Here is a 10,026-nt window from a genome sequence, read left to right as displayed (position 1 = left end):
ATAATGGAAAAGTATTTATCCAAATATCCTGTAGGTCTGTGAACTGCTTAAAAAGTTACCTCACTTGTGTTTCTAAGATGATCTCTCTGAAGAATTTTTGACCCAGCTTTGAATAAAAAAAATGTTTGTTTCATGTCCTTCATATACTGGGTGTTTTAGAATAGAATGTCTTTTGTGTTGCAGATGAGAACATATGTTCCTCAATACTGCATCTAAGTGAAGAACAGGCAGATGCAGTAGCACATTAAAGGCATCTCTTCCATGTAGCTGTCAGGCACTGAATATTGTCTTCTTCATCTTCTTTCCTTTAAAGGTAAAAATAAGGAGCAAAATAAATATGTCTGGTCTTTTTCAAAGTACAGAAGTTCAGGTGCCACTTGTTAAAAGATTCTTTGCAGAGAAAGAAGCCAATCTCACATGCTGCACATACCATAAGCTTGGATGCATCCCTTAACCAAAACTAGATATTTTTCTTAGCATTGTTGTGGCCATGTGGAAAAGATGTAGAGATGTCATATCAGCAAACCAGCTTCTTCTGTCTGAGAAGTTGCTTCAAATAAGCTCTCAAATATGCACTACCTATTAAAAAAAAAGAATCTGATTATTTTTTCCTGCATTCCTCTCCTTACGTGAGAAGGCAATAGACAAAGTTTGTCTCCTAAAGCAGGAAGAAGATAACTGCTTCAACAGCATGCCTTTGAAAGGCACCAAATTATTTGTATTGTTTGATGGAAGAGGAGAGGTCCTGACCCATGAAAAACTAGTGATTTTGATGTGGTGAAGTAGCAGCCAGATCCCTTTTGACTGTGTCTGGTCTGATTTGCTGGCTCCATGGCTACGTGGAACAATAGTCTGTGCAGGGCAGCTGGGACGTGGGCAGAATTACAAGTGAGCATCCGTCAAATTCCTCCGCACAGCACTAAGAGGGCTTTTCCTCTGTACTTTCCACATGACAGAAAACCTGTGTGAATGATTCTCTATGGCTTGGGATAGGCAGCTTTGAACTCGGGATTGTACCCTGGAAAAACGAAAAATTATTTTTGTCACCCATGAAGGTATTAAAAGTGTACTGTGTTGATGTTAAGTCAGATATTGGCAAAGCTCTGCTGGTGGGTTGGTTGGATTGTTTGTTTTAAAGAGAATACTAATATTTGCACAGTTTGAAAAAACAATTCTCTTTGTGGAGAGCCTATGCGTAGACTATTTCTATTCTGATGGTTAAAGTCTGTAAAAAGTTATTAAAAATAGCAGTGGAAGTTCTGATGGGAATTGTTGATGAGGAGTGCCAGTAAGCAGTGGCTGAGTTGCTTTTCATGGGTTTGTGGGATTACATCTAGAAAAACAGTGCAGTTTCTTGGAGGTGCAATTCTATCAAAATGTATGTTATCCGCAGCAAACATTGAGCAAAGGCTTCCAGCTGGGGAGTGACTGCTGAAGGGTGTCCCACACCTGAGGCAAGGTTTGTGTGTGCCTGAGTAGCTGTGGAGAGACAAAAACGGGAAGGAGGAGAACTCACCTCCTTCTCTGGGACTCACAGCAGACATCATGCTGATCTTTAAGGGAAATCTGTATTTGAATCTAGGAAACCTCTAAAGTTAAATCAGATGTGTGATTGAGAGCATCTAAATTCTGCTTGACCGGCAAATAAGGCATGTTGTACCTTGTAGTGTCTTGTTAAATACCTGCTGCTGATTCTGGTCCTGAATTCTGATTTTTTTTTTGTTTTTGTTTTGGTTTTTTTTGGTTTTTTTTTGTTTTTTTTTTTTGTTATTCACACTCCTCAGTGCACAGGCAGTCAACATTCTGAAAAGAAAAGCTAGCCAGACAGTGAATGACCACAGTGCTAAATGGCCACAATATGAGCCATGGCATAGGCAAGTAATTTTCCAAAAAGGAGTGTATTTGAACATTGCTCTGAAGGAAAAAAAAGATTAGAGGGAAAAGAAGGAAGCAGGATACTATCTTTTAAAAGTAATAGCACACAATAGAGGCTCCAAAATGTTCCATAATTGTTTGTGGTATAGCCTCAGAGTAAGGAAGTATTATCATTAAAAAGAAGTAATTTGAGTGAAGCTGGAGATCATAACATTCCACTCACCCGTTGCAAATGCCTACTGTCAAAACATGGGTTTGATAATACCCAGAGACTTTCTCTGCTTCTTTTGATCTGTTGGCCTGTAACAAATATACTTTCCTTCTCTGACACTGAGCTTAGGAAAGTAAACAAAATCAAAACCATCTTTAAAGCACTGATTCACAGAAAACTTTATGCTCACATATGCATGTCAAAGGCCTATGTTATATTAGTCATTATAATTAGATTAATACACACATCTGTTTTACAATGAAATGTGAGTAGTGTGTCACTAATTATTAGCATCTGTAGTTCTTTCTAGCGATGATATTTCCATTTTTAAAGGCTGCACAATCTCTGGATTAATAAAATGTGCCAAAGCAGATTTGAAGTTTAAGTTTAAAAATCATAATACCCTGAGTTGTACTTTGATTTTGCTTGTATCAGTATTTGTCATCAGGGACATCCTGGCTTTCCATGAATGGTCTGTTTTGCCCCTTTTAGCAACCACAACAAATGTTCAACAACTGGACTGATATTTCTTCCCTGCCTTCCCAGACAAATGTGTCTAAGCTTGCCCTCTCTTTAAAAGAGTGGCTTTCCTGGGAGCCTGTGAATTGGAGCAATTGTGTCCTTTCAGCACTGCTCAGCCCGCTTTGAGAGCATCCCAATTTCCCAAAAGTGTCACTAAAGCCTTTTTTAGTTATTTTGGTCACTCCTTCTCTAATGAGTGCATTGTCTTGACCAGACTCAGAATGTTAAGATCAGCTATAAGATTTTCCTTCTTCACTAAATCTTGGAAGATACAATACTACTGAGAAGCTCACAGCTGCAGCCAAATCATGTTCTGTAGCCATGGTGTCCAGACACCTCCAGAATCAGCAGTGTTGATGTTGTCATTATTGAACTTGCCAGGCCTCCCTTGCCATCTTATCATGAATTACAGCTCTAAAATAGTTTTAAGGTCTGGGCATGGTTTTGGCTTGTGTACCGAGTCACATGCTGTTGTTTTGTACTCTGATGCCATGAGCAGGTCCTGTCCTTATTTCTTTACTTATGGTGTATTTTCATGCTATCATGGCCACAGTATCAGAGCAGCCTGCTCTCTGTAAGCTTCAGTTAAGTCTGGGTGACTTCCTTTGCTTGTCAGATTCCAGATGTTTTGCCAGAGTTTATTTCTGGGTCTTTCATGATCCTCTCTTTGGCTTCTCTGTGCATGTGTGTCTTCACGCTTGTGATGAACTCTGCTCTTATCAGGGCTAGTCAACTACCATGCTCCCCCAACCCCCTTCCTCCCCACTCCAGAAAAAAAAATGTTCCTGTTTCAAGTCTTAGATCTGTTACAGACTCCTCTAATACTTTCCATTCCCCCTGCATTAAAACAGTCTTGCTCCATTTTTGCACAGAATGCAGTCCTCCTTAAGGTTCTGCAATCCATTTTCATTGTGAGACTCTTGGCTGTCTTAATTGAAAACTAATAAAACTTCAAGCAACTGAGAACCAACTTTTATCAGAAATAAATTGACTTTCTGCCCAGTATCCTTCTGATAGCATTCATTGTAGCTGCAGGAACTGTGCATGTCTTCTCTGCGGCTTTTTTTCACTAGTAGGGAATTTACCCACTCTACTATTCATTCCTGCAGAATAGTTTGATTCTCCCTGATACTGTACTTTTGTCCTGAGCTAAGGCCAAGTCTGAGAGCCTGACAGCCTGTAAATGTGATATCTGAATGTGTCAGCATTGTTCTGCATGGAGCACCATCGAACTGAGCATTTCCTTCTACACGTCCCATACAGCAGTTTTAAAGGCACAGCTGCTCACATGCTGTGAGCACATTTTCCCCAGGACATTTACCTTTCCACCTCTCCCTTTTATGCCCCACAATGGCATTGTGGAGGAGGAAAATTAAAAGGGCTTAATGCAGCCTGCAGCCCAGGGCTGTGAATTCATCTCAGCTGCTTGCAGAGTGTTAATGGACAGCATGCAGGCCAAAAAGGCACAGAGGGAATCTGTCCCAATAGTTTTTAAAGCTTCACCTCTGTTGGTAATGTCACCTTTGAGAGCTAATGAAACGGTTTTCAGATGTGGGTCTGGTCTCTGCTAATGCTTATGATTGTGAGCATACAAATAGTATTGCATACTCCAATGGGAAGTTTACTTGGGCAAAATTCCCACTGAGGTCAGCTGGGCTTTGTCCAGAGAAATCCTTGCCTAATAAATCCCTTAATAGTAATAAGCATTGTGTTTGGAACTGTAGTTAAGTATAGGAATATTTTAAATTAAAAAATACATGGGCTGAAGTCTCCTTCTGTCTGTACTGCTCTTTCCTGCAGTAATTCCATCAAGTTACTCCAGTCTTTGCTGGTGTACAGCTGAGTGCAGAATCATGACTCCTATTACCATGAAATAACTCATGAAAAAGCCTCAGTTTTACACAATTTAATATTCAAATATTAATTTAGGGCTTAAAACCAGTGAACAGCATGACTTCTAATGAGTCATGCATTATCTTAACCCTAAAATGAAATTCAGGAAAATTCTTATTTTTCTCTAAATGAAAGTGTGATGGCAGAGTGGTTACAACATACGGCATTTTGGCAGAGGTATAAGCTCCCTTGTCATGACAGCAATGAGTGTTTTCAAGCCAGGTAGAGAATCAGATTGTGCTGCTTGAAACTTTTCTTGGTCACCTTGGCTGTAAATGGGTACCAGTCTTTCCAGCTGAGAATCAGAAAGGTTGTGAGGAAAAGGTCTGTGATAACCACCTTAGTGTTTGTTAAATCGATGGTTTACCACAGAACTAGCGTGTGCCAGTCTGATGGGCTGAACTGCCTTGGTGCAGGTTGTGGCCATTTTCCTACTACTTCTGCTGAGAGATGTGTGTTTCCAGTGCGAGCAGATTTGTCTCGGGAGAGAAAGAAAGAACTAATGAAGTCAGCTTCCCAACGCATTTGGTTATGTGCTTGGTTGATGTTTGTTAAGTTAGGCCATGGATCTGAGTAGGCATCAGGTAACCTGCAAGGAGAGATCTAGAGAAGGCCCCAGTCTGGGGAAAAGCTTGAAACAGGGTTTTGAGTCCTCTTTTTCTAGCTGCTTGCTTTCATGAAGCATGCTGGAATGTAAATGTCTTGGTGGTTTCTGCTCTTTTATCAAATTCTGAGAGAAACTGGCAAATCTGTTCAAATGGTGGCAGGAGGCTGCCTTGGCCTGAGCTCCAAAATTCTCCAAAGGGAGAGATTCTCCAAATTATAGCACTTTTTGGTGGATCCATACAGTCAAACACGAGCTCTGAAAGGGTCTGCTATGGGCAAGTTACTACTCAGTATACTGAGAAGTGCCCTGTTCAGCTGTTCCAGGGACCAGTTAGGAAGCCCTGGATCCGTGCATGGCCAGGCTGCAGCCAGCAGTGCGTGGGGATCAGTCTGCTTTAAGTGATTCTCTTCACTTTCAGCCCAGGCAAAGTCTGGCTGACCCTGCTGGGGTAGAGCAATTAACATTGCTTTGAAATCTGCTTCTCTACTTAGGCCTTTGAACATCCATACAACTCAATTTCTTTGATTTTCTCTTGTTTTTCCCGCAGCAAAAAAGATGCTGATTTTTACTCTCAGTGTGTAGTTGCATCGACTTCTTTAATGCCATTATGTTAGTATCAATTGGCAATGTCCAAAAGGACTAAAAGGCCTGCTTCCAGAATGAAACAGAAGAAATTCTCATCGAACAGGCCACAGTCAGGTACTACTGTTAGATACTCGGATTTTCCCAGGAAATTGCAGGATGGGAAAGAAGAACTTTGAGAACTGTGAAAGGGGTTAAATCCATAAATTTCTGTAGTGTGTAGAAATTCTGCAAATAAATATGTGAATATTTGTCTTTTACACTGAATTCTTGGAGTCCTTACCCAAGTCAGAGAAAGCCTTCTATTCTGCAGAGTCCTTAAGCATGTGTTTAACTAAAAGAAGGGATTTTAAGGAAAATCTCTGTGGAGCTCTATGTATTTCCTATCAGCTGCTTCCATGTGGGAATCAAGCCATTTATGTATACAGTTCCTGACTCTGGGGCAATTAAAATCTCAGCCATAATGTTATATTAACATAGAATTTGGTGTGCCTAATGACATATTAAATCTTCCTAAATTATAGCTAAATTACGAAAAGGACTAATTTACCAAAACCAGTTACTAAATGTTTAGAAAAGGAAGCTAATTGAATTATCTCTTGTTTGTCAGAGACAGATAATCTCCTTGTGAGAAATCTCATTTTTTCTGAAGCATGATTAATTGGCCTTACGAGTCACAGATTATGACAAATTATGCAGGAGAAGATAATAGATAATAGTAGGAAGGCTTGGGAGCAGAGAACTAGCAGCTGTTATTTGGTTTGGGTCTAGGCGCCACCTCTGGATTCTCCCTGATCCTTGTATGGTCTCTTTGCTGCTGCTGCTGCTGGAGATGAGCCTTGCTGCTCTCACAGCCACCCTTTGCTCCTTTCCCTGACATGCTCAAAGCCTCAGCCCAATTCTGATCAATAACATCACCTCCCCAAGAAGGATGCCTGAAAAACTACTTGCTTTTAGGTCAATGAATGGTTTCTACTGAATAATCAACAACATGAGATATATTTTTAATTTTCCTTTAGTCATGGTAGGAAGGCATTTATGACTCACACAGAAGGTCCTGTCACAGCTTTGTCATCTTGTTTGAAAAGCCTGGCAGGTGTTGGATCTGAATCAAAAGTTCATTGGTTATGTTAATATTACATCACATGGGTTTGAGAATAATCTTCCATTTGCACTATCTTGTACATGTAGATCATGCTGTAATAGGAACTAGATTGGAGTTATTGTCTCATTAATATTATTTGGAAAATGTTATGAATTAGATCTGCATTATTTATTAATGTGCTCAAAAGTAAGGTATATTTAAAATTATAGTGGATGTTGCCACAACCGCATGACTTGAAGGTTTAGTGTCTCAAGCAGAGTATCAGATAGTGCAAAATCCCCAAATTAAATAATGATTGTTGTCACCACTCTGCTTTTCCTGTTGTTCTCACTGCTAAAACAGTGATTTGGTGCAAGTATAAGTTCACATACTCTGCCTTTTCCTCTGCAATCACTTTTTTATCCCTTCCCAACATCAGTTGGTTCTCTCTCATATTTAGTTGTCCTTTATATCATCAGTTGGCTTATAAGAAAAAACAATTTCCCAGGCATCCCCAGCCAAGTCCCTGTGAACCTACCACTGTCCACAGTCCCATACCACACACATCAGTCATCTCCTCACACCAGGACCCCCTGAGTACCTGAGAGCCATTCCAGCTCTGCTTTGGGCGCTGCATCCCTTTGGCAGGCAGGAGCGCACAGTGGCCTTTTCTTCTGAGTAGCCACTTTGTGTTTTGCCTGCATTTCAAGGTAGCAGCTCCTTTGCAGGTATCCCTTCAGGAGCCCTTGGGCACTCAGCACAGCTTTCTGTTGCTTCCCTGGTGTCACTCTAATGAGTTTAAACATGAAGCAGCTTAAAACATACAGGGGTTGTTCCCAAAACAGGTGAATAGTCAGTGGTTTATATTCATTGGAGCATTTCAGTCAGTTTTAATCACAACAGAATATGCTTGCATCTGGTCCAAGCCCTCCAAGTCCTCCCTCAGTACTGTGGAGTAATTGAAGAACAGGATTAAAGGAAATTATTTTAATTGCTCATTGACTGAGGAAGATTTCTGATAGTGCTGGATAGGATCTGATCTGTAAAGGAAAGGCTTGTGGATTGTCTGTCTCCGGACAGATCCCCATCAGCAGTGGTGTGAGGGGTGCAAATGATCCCCCTTGCATCCTGCAAGCAGCGCGTGGATCATGGCATGGAGAGAGGGGGAATGGGGCAGGAAATAAGGAACATACTTTGTCTGGATGCAGAAGACAGTGTGTGCACTGTGCCACTTTGCTTACAATGCATTTGGGCTTGTTATTAGCTCATATAGTGTTCAAGCCCAGTGTAATGTCACTGACTTTGCTGAGGCTCCCTTTGCTGCAGCTGTCAGTGAAAGCACGAGGTTTGTCTAGGAATTAAAGCCAGAAATATGAGAACTGAAACCATATATATTCAATAAGGTGAAATACTTAACACCTAACCATTCCAAAAGCAGCATTTTTGTTGGAGGCAGTAGTAGAGAAGAATGATGGTCCCCTAGGCAGCTCACCATGTTGAACTTGGAAAACTGTGTTCTTTGCTCCGCTGATCCTGCACTGGCCTTTGCTGCAGCACTTGGGCAGCTCCATGTCTCATTTCTCCTCCTGGTTAAGAGTGAACATGCCTTCTTAGGACTATGTGAATTGCTTTCATTATGTGTTAGCATGAAAATTTGTACAAATTCACTGAGGTACTGATAGGGAGGACAAAGGCCTTTGTGATTTTTTTATGTGTAACTATATAGTGTCTATGGAATTAACCACTTCTGACACTGGAAGAAATACACCAGAAAACAATAAATTCAACACTTTTGGCTTAGTGACACTGAGCAGAAGTTTGCTGTAGGATAGTAGTGTCCTTTAGGAGATCATTGGCACATGCTTGCAATGCTCTTAGGCTTCATCTAGATGTTTGCTGGGGCAAAGAGGCTATCAGAGAAGATGGACCTCTGTCAGACCTAGGCTGACTATTGTAATATTCCCCGTGTGTAATGAGAGCAATTTTCAGAAGTTTGAAGCCTCTATAGGTCCTATTTGTATAGTGTAAACATTCTGTCTTTATCAGGTCTGCTAGTTAGGTACTTTCTTTCTTTGTGTTTTCCCATATTCACTTGGTGAGTCAAAGAATTTTAATAATCTTTTTTATTTGATTAAGTGCAGTTGTGAGAAACAGAAAAAATATTCCTGACTAAAATGATCTGAGTTTTCATTTACAGGCATGAGAGAAGCCAAAAAAATTCATATTGCAAATGTTTTGACTATTGACATTTGTCATCCTTTCTGTTTGGGAGGAGCTGAACCAGACTCTCCTCTTCCTCATGCTTTTTAGAGTGGATTTATATCACTGGGGCCTCATTTCCAGGACTCTACCCACAGACACCTTTTTATTACCCATGCAGCTGTACTGAGTCCAGTGGATTTTTGCCTGATTTATTATCATGTGAACAAGCACTGCACCAAGCTGTGTGACTCCTGCAGTTAGTTTTGATTTGCACTGATGCAGCTGACAGAAGGAATTGACTTGAATGATCTCACTGTTACTGTGCTCTTGCATTGTAATTAAGGCCAAAGCTGTGTCGTTATCTCTTTAGAAATGCATGCTGTGCCTGCACCTCTTAGCTCACCTCTTGTGCCTACAACTGTCTGCTCTTCTGAGTAACTCCATTCACCAGCATCTTTTTGTTGCTGGGTATCTGCTGCGAAGGGGCTGAGGTCCAGCATGACATACTGGGGCGTGTGTCCAAACCCTGGCTGCAAAGAGCTTCCCACTGTTACCATTCAGGGGAATGCCCCTGAGCTCAGGGGGAACAGGGGGTGCTGAGCATGGACAGGCATAACCTGTGCTGGACAGGCAAACAGGTGAGTGCAGATAGGTGCCTGTTCTACTTTGTACTGGAAGTTGACTGCCTGGGCTGAATCCTTGACCAAAAATTCATGGGGCTTACAGTGTATTTTGTTCAGTCTTGTGACTGAATGCATCCCAGATGTTCCTTTTTCACTTAGTTTTCCTCCACTGATTATCTCCAAGCACTGCTGTGCAGTTTGGCCTGAATTTAGGAGCTGCTGATGCTCCAAGTGGTGTTGGTAAAGCTGCTTGTAGGAATGGGCAAAACAGCAACTCCCTGGGGTGGCAAAAGACTGCAGCCCCCTGTAAGTGTGCCTGAAGCTCTCAGTGACAGCAGAAGCAGTAGCTCTTAGGGTCCCTTGTGCCCAGCTGTCTTGTCTCAGTACTGCTCATCCTTCTCCCATTCCCAGGGAGCCAAGGCACACC

The 10,026-nt window shown here is 41.4% G+C and overlaps 1 protein-coding gene across 1 annotated transcript in view; it reads right to left on the bottom strand.

Annotated features, from left to right (window-relative positions):
• The window catches only part of VSTM4 (V-set and transmembrane domain containing 4), a 48,612-nt gene extending 39,079 nt beyond the window's left edge, over window positions 1-9,533 (bottom strand). Inside the window, exon 1 of the mRNA XM_031061677.1 lies at window positions 9,380-9,533. Within this exon, the coding sequence (XP_030917537.1) occupies window positions 9,380-9,533 (154 nt within the window). The remainder of the gene's footprint in view (window positions 1-9,379) is intronic.
• Window positions 9,534-10,026: the final 493 nt, after the last annotated feature.

This window comes from Geospiza fortis, unplaced genomic scaffold (genome assembly GCF_000277835.1).
Source record: "Geospiza fortis unplaced genomic scaffold, GeoFor_1.0 scaffold130, whole genome shotgun sequence".
NCBI lineage: Eukaryota > Metazoa > Chordata > Aves > Passeriformes > Thraupidae > Geospiza > Geospiza fortis.
The sequence above is the reverse complement of the archived record's forward strand: the minus strand, read 5'-3'. Positions and strand labels throughout refer to the sequence as shown.